At 39.7% G+C, this 16,778-nt stretch overlaps 1 protein-coding gene across 1 annotated transcript; it reads left to right on the top strand.

Annotated features, from left to right (window-relative positions):
- The first annotated feature begins 9,051 nt into the window (after positions 1–9,051).
- On the top strand, positions 9,052–14,848 carry LOC104411989 (talin-2-like). Its single transcript, XM_010022564.1, has 6 exons — positions 9,052–9,187; positions 9,825–9,922; positions 10,556–10,685; positions 12,140–12,292; positions 13,112–13,254; positions 14,717–14,848. Exons 1-6 carry the CDS (start codon positions 9,052–9,054, stop codon positions 14,846–14,848), a joined length of 792 nt encoding a protein of 263 aa, XP_010020866.1.
- The last annotated feature ends 1,930 nt before the right edge of the window (positions 14,849–16,778 follow it).

The raw sequence follows: 16,778 nt of genomic DNA on the forward strand, positions 1-16,778 counted from the left end.
TCGTACTGTTTCTGTACCTGAAAAAGAGGATTCCTTGATTTTCTTTCGAATAGGCAGAGTATATTATGGTGCAAAACTCGTAACATATTCTAAACTCTGCCTATGCATGTTACTTTCAAAAACAAAAAAGGAAATGCAGTGTAATCTTTAGAGCATAGCAGGTGAACCCGAGAGGGCGTATCCTAGTGCGTCCTTTAATGGCTAAATTAACAGCTCCGAGTGGTTTATTACATCCTACTTTGGGGCGGTTGCCAGGAATGGCAGGCAGAGTTCAGAACTTCGAGTGGTGGCTTTGAATTAATTCCATCAAAAAAAGCATTGAAGTTCCTGTGCTCCAAGGTTAAAAACCTAGACATAAAAGCTTAAAAATTGTCCTTCAAAATGTTATAGCGTTTCAGCAGTTGAAAATAGTGTGAATATGCAGAACTGTGCAGGCCTGCATTTAGCAGCCCACTTGATAGTTCATCCTATTACTGCTGTGAGTGTGATTTAGAATCTGTGGGTGAAATGCTTTAAATACTCAAATCTGCTGCTTTGGAAAACCACCTTTGTATCAGCTTAACTCTTCCAGAAAAGAAAAGAAAGAATATTGAGTCTTTGTATATTCTTCTTATCCTATAATCGATTGATGTGCTCTTAAATTACCGGAAATCAGAAAATGTATGTGAAGCTATGTAAGTATATATCCCGTTGTAACCAACTTGAAGCTCTCGTGATGGATCTAGATTAACCTTGCAAGCAGTTCTCTTCAGTTAAAAAAGGTAAAGCAGGACCCTCAAAAAAAACCAAAACTCCAAAACACCACCACCACCAAACAACATCTCCCAAAACAAAACAAGGAACCAACCTCCCAACCAATCAACTAACGCCCCCCCAACAACAAAAACCCCAAACCCCACCAAAGATAAAGGTTTTCTGTATCTCGGATACTGTTTTAATTATACTTCTAGAATCTATGAACATCCTTATTACCATGCTCCCAAGCACTCTCTTGAAAGGGCTCCCCTCTACAATGGAAATGCTTCATTTGGAGAGGACCTTGCAGAAGGATGTAGATTCACTTCTGATTTTTATAGAAACTCGTGTTCCCCGTTTTCAGCCTTCTTCTGCAGTGTTCTTGCAAAATAAGAACAAAAGCCTGGAAGGCCTCTTCAGAGTTGTGTCATTGACTGCAATAGTGGAGACTCCTGCTCCTGAGGCTAATGACTTCTATGTTACAAGTAGTTCCAGTCAAGCTCTTTGCTTCTGTTATCTAAAAGCTGTTCCAGCTCTGTTTGGAACAATGACATTCTTCTTGTAGTCCCTTGTAATTAATACTTCCTTTTGAAGATATATTCAAGCAAGTTGGTTTGCAAATATGCCATTTGACTTAAAAAACAAGCTGTAGTTGGATTGCTAATAAGCTGACTGTCCTATAAACCACTCCTAATTACACTCAAATATTTTGGTCTCTTGCATAACTGTGCTTGAGGGTTCTTCCTTGCTGGGTTCTTCGCAAAATAGCTGCTGTGCCTGTACAACTATAATGTGTGAGCTGAGAATGGCAAGATTAATGCTTACTAGTGATTAAAGCCTGCTTTCACACTAGTCTTTGAAAGCTTGCCCTAGTTTACCTTCATTTAACTGGTTTTTTTTTTTTTCAAGTGGTTTGTTTTTAAGGTTCAGTATTGCATGCCACAGATAAATGTGTATTTTTTCCTGAGCTTCTTCAAGGTTTTAACTGTAAGCTTGCTGATGAGATCTGTGGTGCGTGTATACATGCGTTGAGGTGGGGTAGGGCTTTTCCTGGGGCAGAGGTCTTGCCTTTTAATTGTCTGTGCACATTTACAAACAGAGAATGAACAATGGTTTGTGCTGTACAGTGCAAGTTCCTTGTATTAAAACTAATGGAAGGAAGGATTACACTTTTTTTGCTTGCTTGTTCAAGCTTCAAGAGTTCTGACTAGCCACCCTAGACAGCACGTAGTGCCTGAGGTTGTCAGGCTACTTTTGGACTCCCCTACACTGATACCTTTGTCCTCATTGCCCATTTAGAACATCAACTTTTAATCTGTTGGTTTACTGCTGTTGCCTTTCTCTTTGAGCTACATAGGTAGAAATGGGGGGTGTCTTTCCATTCTGACCACTATAGTAGTGCGTACGGCTTCCTTCTACACATACTGACAAGACACAACTTCCAGCCCAGCGTTTACAGATGTGATATTTGCACGTTAGTGATCCCCAAAGCACCTCTGTACGCTGTTCAGTAGAATGGCAAAGTAGCTGACCAGTGATGACATCTTCACTGTGTTGTCCATCAAGAAGCTGGTGATAAGGCCTTGCAATGACATATGGACACGTGTTTCAGGCATATAACCCACAGATGATCATTCAGCTCCTATGCAATGGTCTGGTGGAGAGTCAGTCTTGTGTTCTAAGAAAGCCTTATTAATAGCACCTCTTAAAAACCTTTAAGAGCACTGTGGTATAAATGACTTACAAATTGGCAGCAGTGGAGTACTAAAGAGAGGGCAGCAGTGTCACTTTTTATATAAGCACATAAGATGCCAACAGCAGCAGAGACCAACTGGTTTAAGTGTCATTATGAGTTTATAGTAAAATGTGTGGTGTTACCATCCATGCCTGTGCAACCACCTGACCACTTGCCTGCTTCTGAAGAATGACACTTTGATTTGCATTGACGATTTTGGAAATACATGTACCTATCAGTAAAACTGGGTTTGTATTTTTGAGTGTCCTTTGCTTAAGGAGTTTTTACCAGGCACCAATCCCCTAAACAAGTATTTGGTATGTTGCAGTAGAATTAGACGTTCCAACATTGTGAACAACAGAAAATGTAATGTGTCCTGTTTTGCTGGTGCCCTGTGCCAGTAGGTAGGTGGTGGGAGGACTGAAGACAATGGAGAGCTTTTGTCCCACTGGATTTTCTTACAAGGTTAATCGAGTATTAAAAATCTGTAGGCTTGCCTATACTAGCATGTACACATGCAGCCTTTTAGACTGTGACAGTCTCATGACCTAGATTTGTGTTTGCTCAAGCAAACTGCTCAAGCCTGAATGAACCAGTTAAGAAATATCTCCAGGGAGACGGACCTCTACTAAATCATGGCAGAGCTTTGCTTTTAACTATAGCACTGGCAGTGGCAACTCTCATTTAGCTGGGTGGGTGTAGTCCATATTTGACAGCGCCGGTGTTAGCTGTTCCACGTTTGCCTAGTTTAGAAATGCAGATATTTTTGCTTGGTGTTTTACTTAGCACACTCCATTTGCAACAGTGTGAAATGGAAGACAAAGAAGTGTTCATATCCTCATTTAACATTTAGCAGTGGTAATATGAAGCTGAGATTTTGCAATTTCTATTTGCTTAGCAGTGTAATTCAAAATATGCAGATGTCAAGGTCCCATCAGCTGTCAGACACCACAGACATTAGGATAGGAATGGTACCAAGTAAGCCAATATGGATATGCGAATGATCGGGAAGGTAAGTGTTCACTAACTGGTCTCCCCTCTAAAACTCGTTTTCCCCGTGCATCTGGTTAAGCCATTCTTATGCTGGTGTGTTTTATGCTTTTAGCTTGACGATAGTTGTTTCCTGTCAGAATTATGTGATGCAAACTTCTGTCCATATCAGTATTTGGGGATGCAGCCTTTTACCCTGGGTTGCGTCTCTTGAGAGTCCTTGTAAAATGCTTGTCAGGATAACTCTGCTCTCCCTTGCCTTAGTCTAGCTCTTCGTACAGCAGCTGATGAGGTATTGTAACATCAGTGCCATCGTCCTAGTCTATCAGAGTTGGGCTGTCAGGTACAATTTAGTTTCTTGGGGAATCTTTTGTGGAATTTCTGTAATTGTCATTTTATTATGCTGGCTAATCTGAGCAAGATATTGAGGGACAGAGACATGGTCTGTATGTTACCCGAGACTCACATCCGTAGTACTGATTTGACTTGTGAACTTTTAAAGTAGCAGAGAATTGGATCCCTCACTGATTCAGCACTCACTTAATGAGCCTGACAAAAATCATACAAACTTTCTAACTAGGGCAAGTCTGAACTTGGTCTTGTATGACTAGTATGGGTCATTCCTTGTGCCATTGGTCTGGTTCCCTGTAGTTCATAGTTGCAGTAGGTGGTTTGCACTAGGAGCCTGAGGAAAGAGCGCTTGTAATCGTGCAGCATTTATGCATGCTTACAGCTGGGTTTCCCTTAACCTTGCTACACCACTAGTTTGGCTTTACTGAACTTATTTCCACCACTTAAACTGAAGTGCCAGATGCTGTTTTCTGGTCTGGTTACTTACTGACTTTACAGTATAGTTACTCCAACAGCTGTAGCATATTGGTATTGCCTCAGTTCAGCTAGGTTGGCTGTGCCATGTGGTACAGAATGCCGTGCTTCTGCTGACCAGAACATGGGGCCATGAATCAATCTTGAATGCTTATCTGGAAAGATTTCTTGCTGAATGTGCAGTCTCTCAACAGGAGACAGCCAGGCTACGTAGAAGAAGGAAGTTGGAGAGTAAATCCATGCAAAAGCTATTCATTTCTTACTGTGGTAGCACAGTGTGTAGAAATTATTGTTAGGATTGGTGAAGGAAGAGGTGCAGTCAGATATGAGGAAATTAGTATGTTACCCAGCTCTGGGAGTCCTGCTGCATGTTGGATAGTTCTGGTTTCCTCCTCTCAAATGATACTAGGAAGAAGTTTTAGATGAATTGCCAGTGGAAATTTTTCCATCTATTTTGGGGACACTTATCAAATACATTCAAGTTTTTGTTTGATTTATTAGTTTGTGACTTGCTGTCCATAGTTACCTTTGTTTTCTGGCTTATTTTGTATCAAACAAATTAATAGAAAGGTGTTTTACAGCTTTATTTCATTTCAGGCAAAATAAAATGTTCAGAGCTATAAATATTTATAACTCTTTCATAGAATCATAGAAGAATTTCAGCAAAGAATGTTTTTTGTATTTAATGTTCAAACTGTTTCACTAAAAATACCTACTTTGCAAGGGATAGAGAGATGTTTAGTTTTGTAAATATTGCTCCCTAAGATTCCAGAAAATTTCTTTTAATGAAGAGAAATGGTTAAAGAAAAAAGTTTACCTGTTCATTGAGTATGTATCTGCTTGGAAGTCTATGCCTGTTGTGCTTTAACAGGATCCTAGCTCTGGTTGTTCTGAGGATGTGTCTATGCAGGGCACATTTGGGAAGGACACAGGAACTTCAGCTGAGAACTGTGTAAATGGAAGCGGAGGTGCCTGCTGGAAGCTTTATCCTCCCAGCGTACAGTGACCAGAGGCTGTGGTGAGCCAGCTACCCAGTGACCATTCTTTGCCACATGTTGCTTCTGCTCCTCTGCTCCTCTGCTGGAGAGTATTACTCGCTCAGATGTTCTGGCAAATCCTCTGTATAATCTCTCCATAACCCAGTTCTGTCAAAAAGTGAGGGAAAGATTCTTCAAAAATGACGGCAAACACACACACACACAAAGTGTCACAACTGGTTGAGAAAGTGATTATGTGAACAGCAACACTGGCAGCCAGGAGAGGGACTGTGAGCTTCTGGAGCTGAAGGGGAGTTGGTTGCTGCCCGCTTATGCTGTTGTTGAACCGCAGGCAGAAAGGCGTGCGTTTCTCCATCTTAACGTTACTTTACTTTAAAGAACCTAAATATTGCCTGGTTCTTATGTCTTTCTTTTCAGCACTTGATAATATCTTGGGATTTATGCCTTTGTAATATTTTTCTTTGTTGCTTTGTTGGCAAGCTATCTCTGTGGGCACACAGAGGCCTGCTCATTTTGATTCAGACACTGGTTATAATCTTGTTTTTTGGGGATTTCCCAGAACCTGAGCACTGTGATGGTCATCTTGAGGCCTTGATGTACATACTCTGATACGTACCTGCAGGCATTGGGTTCTCTCACTGATGATCTGTCACATTTTAAAAGCTTAGAGCTGTTATTATATTTCCCAAATCTGTCAGATCCATAAATTATTACTTCAGTCTCCAGCCTTGCAAGCACAGATCAGTCACAGCCTGATTTAGAAATGATCTACTTCATTACTCACAGAGCACTAGACTTCATACGAGGCAAACCATTCCTTCCAAAATACTCTTAATTTCCAGAAAGCCTTTGACTTTGGGCCGGCCATTCCACAGACCGAGTGATTTTGGGGAGCAGAGTCTATTACCTGCACAGAGAAATATTTAAATGTTGTGTGAATCAATGTATGGAAGATAAAGGGAACGTGGGAGATAATTTCCCCATGTTTTTCTCTGTGATTTCAGCCCTTTTTCTTGACCAAGCTCTTAGTCCTTTTGAGAAAAACCAGCTGTCCTATTTTGGCTGTTACCCAGGAGGTGGAAACTGCCTGTCCTGGCTATTATTGAAGGCCAAGTGGGGAGGTTTAGAGCCTGAGGGTAATCTGGAGGAGACAAATGAAAACCTTTTTCTGAAGTTTGATAATACAGTGTTGGGGGGAGCTGATAACTCATGGGCTTCTTTCATAAGCTTTTTCTAACAAAGCATCCTTTGGTGTCTCTGAAACTAAGAGCACTGAGTTGAAGGAGATCAGATCACCAATGTATTTAGGTCCTTCCTTCTTTAAGGAGTTGAATTTGACCCTGAAAAACAGGAGGGGCATTGTGGAGGTCACAGTGACAGGTTCCCAACTTTTAAGATTGTGTTAAGGATGATAGGGATCAGTTTGCTGCATCTGTTTATGTAGGACAGGGAAAAAAGGTTCTTTTGCATGTGGAAGGCCTAGGCTGAGAACTTGGGTGGGTAGGGAGGAGCCACCTAATATAAACTACAGTACAAATGGAGCAGCTTCCCTGTAGATGTTGTGGACTCCATTGGAATGGAGCTTTGCCAGAATGGATCAAATGAGCATCTGGCAAGGGCAGACACTGATTTCTCTTCTGAAGTGGAGTAGAAAATAGAGGAGAGAGAGAGTTTAGAGGGTTGCGTTGTAATGGCCCTGCTCTTAACACCCTGACCAGACAGACCACAGAGCCCTGTTGTGGCTCACCTTACCACACTGGAAACTGGCAGCCAGGTTCCAGAGGTCACCTGTGAGGTACAGCAGCCTACTGAGCAACTTGGTCAGACTGTTTTCCAAGCTGAACTCTCTTTTCCAGCTGTTAGTGTGCCACAGCATTTTTTAACAGTGCACATGAACATAATTACTCTTCCTGGGACCATTCTGGATGGTGAAAAACTCTTCCAATCTGCGGTTTCTCAGGGTATTTCAGGTTTTGGAATGCTCTGAGGTTTGCTTATGTCTAAGTAAGGAAGTGCTAAACTCAACCAAGTTATGGTGAATCTCTGTGGAAATACTGCAGAGATGTATTTTTTTTGTCTTGTATTTACTTTGTGCTGCTGCTGCTATACTGAATGATTACTTCTGAAATGAAAAGAGCTTTTGGATGGATTTTAGGAACTAGTTTTTGGTGGTAGGGAGAAATCTTCATTTACTCATCAGACCTCTGCCTGGAATGATTGGTGCAAAACACAGATTGTTTTGTTACCAGACACTGATAGATAAGGAGAACACTGAGGTGTGTACATTCATGATTTTTGTATGGTTTTTAGGTTGTTCACACCTTTTCCTTTGTCAGATAGCATTTCATACTGGCACTGAGTGGTCTTGGATGTACTAAAAAATCCAAAGTAGGATGAGATGCTTTTGAGAGTCAGATGGATGGGCTGCCCCAAAACCATGGGGGCAGGATGACACCTGAGAGCCAAAGCTGCTCCTAAAGGTTATCAGTAAAAAATGATTTAGCTCTTATTCCATGGATAAGGGCTGCAATCACTGAGCTCAGTGCATTGATCAAATGTAAATTGTGGTTCCTTCATATTCCTCACGGTAATTTTGTCAAACTGAGTATCTGTGCTGTAAAAAGATGCACAGCTGGGGTTTAATTTTTTGTTCAACTGCTGGAATTTCTCCTATTCAAATTATCATCATCACCAGTAGTTCACAGAATCCCACATCCTCACATTTAAAAATACACATACATGAATTTATGCAGAAAGGATTTGGGCGTTTTGGTAGATTCTGTATTTGTGCAGCAAGGACTTCAGTTCTTGGAGATCACTGTGGAAAGTCTAATGATGGAAGAGTAGTATGAAGTGTTATGACAGCAAGGGGAGACACGAGACAAAACCCAGACTATCTAAAAACTGAAACAAACCAAAATGCATCTGTAGCTTCCTGTTTATGTAGACAAATGCTGTCAAATTCAGTGAAGTTTCTGAAATAGAACTGAAATGAAAAATAGTTCGCTCTTGAAGCTCTGGGTAGCTGGGCAACAGGATAAAAACGTCTAGCAGATATATGTGGAGACTTGGAAAAAACCACAAGAAAACAAAGTTTTTCATGCTTAAGAATCATTAAGGACAAATTACATGCTAAAACAATCATAGAATCAGAATCCCAGACTGGTTTGGGTTGGAAAGGACCTTAAAGCTCATCCAGTTCCAACCCCTGCCAGGGGCAGGGACACCTTCCACTAGAGCAGGTTGCTCCAAGCCCCTGTGTCCAACCTGGCCTTGAACACTGCCAGGGATGGGGCAGCCACAGCTTCTCTGGGCACCCTGTGCCAGTGTCTCACCACTTCTTTAAGTTAATCGAAGCTGTTAGTTACCATCTAATCTAAGTGGTCTAATAAAAAAGTGTGGCAAGAGAAAAATCATTTTCTGTCAGTAGTAAACATATTGGCAATATATCCAGTGTGTGTATTGTTTTCCTGTGCCTCATTTTGGCATACCTCAGACAAACCTTTACTTAATGCGTACACAAAGTTTTGGAAGATCAGTTTCCAATGTACCAAGAAAAATCCATGGTTTAGGTAGTTTCTAGCTTGATTATGCTAATGAAACCTTATGTAGAACTGCAGTTGAATAATTAGAATCCTACTGAACTAAATTAAAATATTTTTAATGACAAGTTGAGTGTGTTAAAGCACGAAGTGGAAACCTCCAAGCAATAATGCTGTTACTGCTTTTTCAGGTACTTTAGGAGGAACTTAGAAGTGACCTGGCACCATGGTAGCTCTTTCCTTGAAGATCTGTGTCCGCCATTGCAATGTAGTGAAGACGATGCAGTTTGAACCATCCACTGCAGTGTATGATGCTTGTAGAGTTATTCGTGAACGAGTGCCAGAGGCTCAGACGGGGCAAGGTGAGTTCCTATGTTTGTCCTTAGTAAATTCATGGGCTGAATTGAAAGTAAACGTAGACCCATGTGGGGTATTTTCCACTGTTCTGTTCCTCCATTCATCTTTCAGGCTGGCGAATTTGTTTTATTTTGTTGTTTGGTTGGTTTTTTCCTCTGTGTGTGTAGTTTTCGGGGAGGGGTGTGTTTGGTTTTTGTTTGTTTTTTTCCAAAACCTAAGGCATGGAGTGAAAGGCACAAAGTGCAAATAGATTTGTAAGTGACAGAAGGTAGCTGCATCCTTTTTCTTCCTTCTGTCCTGACAGAGTTTTTTCTACAAAGGATGCTTTCTAAAGCAATGTTTGTGGCTATGCTTTCTAGGAAAATCTGGGCAGGCTTATTTTTGTGCTTCAGCAAAGGAAGCAACCACATGAATTACGAAAGAATGACTGGACATCTCCGAAATGTGCAAAGGGAAATGGTTGAAATGAGTTAATAAGTAAAAGCATCACCATGCTGTGCATGCCATATTCACAATGCTGCTACATGTTAATTGAGTTTAACCCTGATGTAAGCTTTAAGCTTAACCCTGATGCTGAATAACCTTGAATAAAATCATGCTGGCTTTATTAGGTTTGATGAGTCTGTTTCCTCTGTTCCACAGCCTCTGACTATGGATTGTTCTTATCGGATGATGATCCTCGAAAAGGTATATGGCTGGAGGCTGGAAGAACGCTGGATTATTACATGCTGAGAAATGGGGTATGGTGCAAGTCTGTTGCTTCTTTCATCAGCAGGTTGTTAGAAAACTTGTTTCCTAAGGAACAAGAAGAATGTTTAGCATTTGGAGGTGTAGGAGGGTCTTGAGTTTGTTCCTGAAATTGGCGTACTTCTCATCCTTGCTGTGTTAGTGTTTTACTGCATCTAGTTGTGACTGAGCTACATAATGTCTTCACAGAATGATTAGAAGAAAAATAAAATATAAGCTTTGTAATAACCTTTAGTGCAAGGTCATCTCAAATATAAAGGGTAGGCTTCTTAAATACTAAATATGATGAGATCATACTTGCTTACGTTATGGCCAGCTTGCTTACAACCAAAAGGCATTGGTATCCTTTTTAAATGCTAAACTAGCTTTTGCAGCACAAACGTGCTTTGGTCTATCCTCCCCTGTTTAGGTTTTGGTCTAGCCAGCTAGGAAAAGCTCTTAAAAAATTACTTTGGCAGAACTAAGACACTTTTTAAGTTTGCTATGTAAGTAAGTTTGCCTAAACTATAACAAAAGAAAAATGCAGCTTGGAGGGGTTGGGAAAGGAATCCTGGTTTAGGCATCTAGGTGGATTGGTTTGTGGTGGCTTCCGAAAGCATTTAGAAACAGTGTCGTTTGCTTCCTAGGATATACTGGAGTACAAAAAGAAGCAGAGACCTCAGAAAATACGTATGTTGGATGGTTCAGTGAAAACAGTCATGGTGGATGATTCCAAAACAGTTGGTGAATTACTGGTTACTATTTGCAGCAGGATAGGTAAGATTCTGGGACCCACATGCTTAAGAATTTGGTTTCTGCCTTATTTGCATTTTGATTTTTTTGATGTCATATGTATTACTGACTAGAAATTACTGGCATGTATGTTAAAATATTTAAATTTGTTATCAGTTGACATTTATCAAACACTTCTTTGATGTCTGTTCTCTAGGTTTTATGAAAGTCTGTAGAAAGTTAGCTTATATCCTTAAACTTCAGTATCTAGCAGGTAAAGGCACAAAATTATCTAACAGTATAGTTACAATTTTTTTATTGTATGTTACATTTACATACGCTTGCCTGCTTAGTGGTAGAGAATTAGATTAGATTTATACTTAATTTTAATGTGATAGAAGATAAAATACTGTTAACCTTGAAATGTACCTAAACTTAAGGCTCTGTGTTGTTACGACTTAGACTTGATAACAGTATCATTTGTGAAACAACATATGGAAGCCTTCCAGAGCAGCTGGTCAGAAACGTGTCATATTGGTTATAGTCTGTCTGTATTTACCTAAATAGAGACATTTTGAAAACTAATTCATCTTTAACTATAAACATGCATCCAGCATGGATTAGCTTAAATCATCTTAAACCATGCTTAATTCTCATTTAGAATTAAAGTGGACTTAATTTGATTTAGATTAATTTGCTTGGGAAGTAAATTAAGCTAAATTTAAATTCAACTATTTCGTTCTTGTTTAAGTGTTTCTATGCTGGATTCCAATGTGCTGAAACTAATTTACTTAAGAAATTAGTTTGACTTATTTTCATGAATGTGGTCATGTAGGTGAGCATTTAATTTGCTTTCCTGTGTAACGCAAACATGCTTTAGGAAGCAGTGGAAAAAACCCAGGCAGAACAAAGAAATGAGAGCAACTTAGCACATATGCTAAATGTTGTGAACTGTTTTTTCGATTCAGTTTTGTGTAAAATTCATGGGAAGAGTTGGGTTTTAAAACTCATTTATTTCACATTTCTATTCCTCAGTCTGCTCTGCCATATTTCTTCCCCACATGGTGGGCAAGCTGAAATGACTCAGTTCTCAGGATGCAGTTGCAGGCATCCATGAAAGGAAATTTACTATGGCATGTCCCCATTTTGGAATTTACTGCTATTTTAAATTCCATCATGTTTTTAAGCTGGCAGCTTCTCTTGGGAGATGACTAAAAAAGCCTTAATATCTTTCCAAAAGTGGCAAATGCAACATATGACAGAGGAATGATGTATTTTAAGGATAATGCCAGATATTGGAGAGGTGTCTTGAATGCAGAAGCTGTAGATTATTCTTGGGACCTCATACCCCATACACTGATTCAGCATTTCATCTGCAGTATTTTACTGTATCTGAAATGAGGCATTGGTGGGTTAATATATAGAGAAGAGTATTTCACCTGTACTAAAATGTATTAAATTTTTATTGATACAAGCACTGGATTTATTTATGATTCCAGGAATAACGAATTATGAGGAATATTCCTTAATCCAGGAGAGCATTGAAGAGAAGAAAGAGGAGAGTACAGGAACACTTAAGAAAGACAGGACGTTGTTGCGTGATGAAAGAAAAATGGAAAAATTGAAAGCAAAGCTTCATACAGATGATGATTGTAAGTGATGTATTCCAGGATAATTCTTCAATTAATATCTTTCCACAGTGCAGTGCAAGAAAACCATATGGGAATGCATTTTTTAGATTCTTCATTGTGTCTCACTTGATCCCTAACTGTATTTTTGCACCCTTTTATATACGGTGTCATCGGTTTTAATATTAGGCAAATGGACAAGTTGTTGCATCTAGTTGTAAGAGTTAGCAGCTCCTTTGAAGTGCGTTTGGTCACTTTTTTGGTAGGGGACTTGTAACCTAAGTGTGAAGGGTCATTTCTGTAATGACCTTTTGCTCCTCTTCAGTCAAGTTGGATATTTAAATACTGATGCCTGTTGAAAGCCATCAAAGGGGGGTTTTGTCCTTGAAGGTACAAATTTTAAGTGTAAATGGAGCTTGCCGAAGAACTAAGACAGTATTTGATTAACTGTGACTAGCAGGAAGATGTTTCAAATTGCAATCGGTGATAAGAAAAGTAATCAGAACGACTGGGTTTAGGGGGAAAACGTGGTAAACTTTCAAGTAATTTTGAAATGAAACTTTGAAGATCTAAGTGTAGTATTGAAAGGTTATTATAGTTTCTTCAACAATATTAGTGGTGTTTTATGCCATAGTAAATTCTTGTTTCTCAGCAGTGCTGTTCTTCAGTTCTCATTTGTAGCCACCTTCAACACTAATAATTAGACACAGAAATGAAAGGAACATTTTTTTGCAGTGTTTTCCCCCTCCAGTGGAAATATCAATTTTCACATGATTTTCACATCAGCTTTTAACACTGGCAACAGTGTGTATTTAACTGTGTGCATGTCTGGTTCTGTTACAGTAAATTGGCTGGATCATAGCCGAACGTTCAGAGAACAAGGAGTCGATGAAAACGAAACACTACTGTTGAGGCGAAAGTTCTTTTATTCAGACCAGAATGTAGATTCAAGAGATCCTGTTCAGCTTAATTTGCTTTACGTTCAGGTACAGTGTGTGGACCAGAAGTATGGGTTCTGTCTTGCCTGAGGAAACCTGTGTAGGTTAATTACAAACGTTTTGTTGCTGAAATACTCCATCTTCTAGAATTCCAGTTCTGGATGTGCTTTGAGTTTGTTTTCTCTCTATCACTACAAGAATACATGATAGTGCAGAGGCTTTGCTGGCTTTTTTCTTAATCAAAAACTTTCAACCCAATAAGGGCTCAGTCAAAAATCCACTTACTTTCACATCCTGTTTCCTTAAAATTCATGAATGTCTTTTTAAGTTGTTCTTTTTAGTTCTTCTCCCCATTCTCTTCTATAGGTGATGCTTTCTCTGTAATGTGGAGTCTCAGGTCAGTCTTGCAGCCAGCTTTCTGCTTCTCATCTCTTTTCCACCTGATCAGTGTGAGAGCTGCTTCTGCATTCCCTTTCTAATCTTCAGCCTTGATAGCACACAAGGCAGGCAGGCTTCCTGTTCATAATGGTATCATGTAACACAGCAGCAGTCTACTTAGGCAGGTTCCCCAATCTGTTAGAGGTACTATAAGTATTTTAGCAAAGCTGAGTTTTATGCAGAAAATCCATTTAACTGAAGGCTCCATTGCAGTGGCCTGTAGTGCAGTCCAACAAACCCCAACAAACCAACCAACAAAACAAATATTGCAATGTTCATTTGTTATACTTGCAGCTGATTCAAATGGGATTGGTCTAAATTACATTTGAAAACTCCGAGGCAAAGGATGAAGATGGCATTGCTTGTAAGACTGCAGTACATTTTTCAAGCATTTTAGAAGTCTGCATAACATTGAGCTGTTCTCATGCCACTTAGATCTTTTTTTTTCTGGCGACTGTTAAAACAGTGTGTGTTGATTCTGCCTTGTCATTGGTTTGTCTTTTTATTGTTTTCTCCGTGTTTATCCATTGTTTTATCCATGTTTATGGATTCATGAGTGACCACTGAATTTAAATATCAGGAAGGGAAATGCTGTTTGCCTCTTGGTGTTGCCATTTAACAATAGTGATCTGGTTTTTACTTACTAGATGTGCAGATTGTTTTCCCTGCTGTTATGAGGCAGTAAGATGCAAAAGCTTTTATATGTGTGCATGTCCACACACATATATCTCTCTCCGTATGTGTGTGTGTGTTTACATACACGTAAGTGTATATACATAAGTTGTATTTTATGTACACATATGGTAGGAAATGGGTGTCAGGTCCTCTTTTTGATGGAAGTTGTTAGAATCGTGATTTCAATAAGTCTCCATCAATATTCACCAGAAAATAATCTAGCCCTTTATTTATCTTATTAGTCATAAACACATCCAGAATGGATTAATAAAGACATTGAGACAGAAAAGACAAATGTGTTGCTGAATGCTTGGGCCATGTTTAAGCTTTCAAGGAATTTCAGAGATGTAATAGTTATTTTGGATGTCCCTGACATGTCTTTGCTTACCTCCTTTAGGCTCGTGATGACATTCTCAATGGGTCCCATCCTGTCTCCTTTGAGAAGGCCTGCGAGTTTGGAGGCTTTCAAGCGCAGATCCAGTTTGGACCTCATGTAGAACACAAACACAAACCTGGATTTTTAGAGTAAACACTTCTAACTTCTAAATTTGGGTGACCTCAAGTGTTACTAATGTTGAGTTGTCGCAGACTAAATGCATTTTAGTGCTCCAAGTAGAGGTAATTGGAATCAGCATGTTTTCTGTAGCAATCTCACTGTATAAAGAGCCTGGTTGCAAAAATCAGCAACCCAAACTGATATGGGAACCTTGGGCAGTGGCTTACTAGGCAGCACAGGGCAGCAGCTCCATCAGGGTGCCAGTTAAGTATGCAGCTGGATTCCCCAGCCACCTGGTAATGGGGGAAGACTGGGCTTTTGTTCTTCTGTAGGAGTCTTCTGCCTGCATTTAGTAATGCCATGGGTGAATTAAACGTGCATTAGTATGTATCACAGATGTTCTGATTTGCTAGGTAAGTACTTGAATGGCAAGATGCTTTGTCATTTGAATAGAGTTAATGTTACTGTGCGTGTAGGTTGAATTTTACAAACTTCTTTAGTGACATTAATTAGTTGTTCAGATTCAGCCTCTCATGATGTTATATGAATGGAGATCTGGAACTGTGCACTTTGGTTCAGATGTGGACAGGAGTCCTGCTTACAAATGGCCCATCCTTTAATCTTTATTTTGAAACTTAACTGCTGTCAGCAGGGCAAGTTTAGTTTGTCTGAAATGCAGATGTTCAATTTTTTTACTGATTTTGATTTTCTGATTGGTTTTCCTGCAGTAGAATTAACTGAGGGCCGGAGTCTGAGGAAAGGAATGTAGGAAGGTAAAAGAAAGCTATTTAAGCTATTTACTGCACAGCCCATCAAGCCTTGCCTGCATATGAGGCTCACGGATACCCTAATGGGATGCATAAAACAGTGGGTGCATGTTTGGTTTCTGTCCTTTTCCACTGGCTGAGTGCTCAGTGCTGACTCTTATGCTTTCTTTGTGAGCCTGAATCTGGGGTTTGCTGTATCTCGGGAATCACTTTAAGATGGTGGCTTGTTTTGGAACATGCAATGTTGCAACACGGTTGGTTTGAAACGCTTCACTATTGAAAGCTTTTCCAGAAGTAGCAGTTCAGTTATACAGACAAACCATGTGAACAAACATCCTTCAGTTCCAAGTAATAATTAACTTCTGTTTGTGCTGTCTGTCTGCTACTGGCTGGCCCGAAACCTTTCCCAGTAAAGCCACTTATGTCTTGAATTATGGGGACCCAGTGTAATAGCTTCAGTGTACTCATGGTTCTTATTCCCTATAACTGTGACCAGTTACGCAACAGTCTTCCTCTGGGACTTGTCCATTGTCTACTTATTCTTCCCTTCTCCCTCCACTCACTCAAGAGTATTCCTGCAGCAAACCATTAGGGTATTACCTCATCACAAGCTACTGTTGTGTCATGGTAGTGATTTAAAGAGTTAGATGTTCCCAGCAAGAGTTGGTTTTAATTTTTAAAGCAATAATTCCGCACTGCACACTGCTGCGCAGAGTTCTGTTGATAGAAATGATTCTAGTTTTTTCTGGGGGTTCTACTTGGTCTTCTCTAGTGTCAAGATTTAATTTCTTTTCCTTTTTTTTTACACTCCCCTATAGTAACTGTGTTTTATGGTGGACTGAAACTACTGGCTGGATGATATTACCACTTAGTATGCAATGCTAGATAGTTTGAATTCCATTGCAGAATGAAGTCCCCGCACATATAAAGTGTGTTATCTTCTTAATCCTATCAGGAATGAAATGTATAAATAACTGCACTGTGTGTTAGAAAGCCAGTGTTACTCCAGTGGAAATCATTTAGAACTGGAATTCCAAAATTCAGAACCTTGTTATTTTCTGCAGAGAATTTTCCATACTATTGGTTTCTTTTCATTTAAATGGGCTTTGACTGTATCAGGATCAAGCCTTGCAGCTCACTAAGTGTAATCACTCACTGTGCTGGTGTACAGTCAGTTGCATAAAATTAAAGATTTC

Source organism: Nestor notabilis, unplaced genomic scaffold, assembly GCF_000696875.1.
Source record: "Nestor notabilis isolate BGI_N333 unplaced genomic scaffold, ASM69687v1 scaffold1539, whole genome shotgun sequence".
NCBI classification, from domain to species: Eukaryota; Metazoa; Chordata; class Aves; order Psittaciformes; family Psittacidae; genus Nestor; species Nestor notabilis.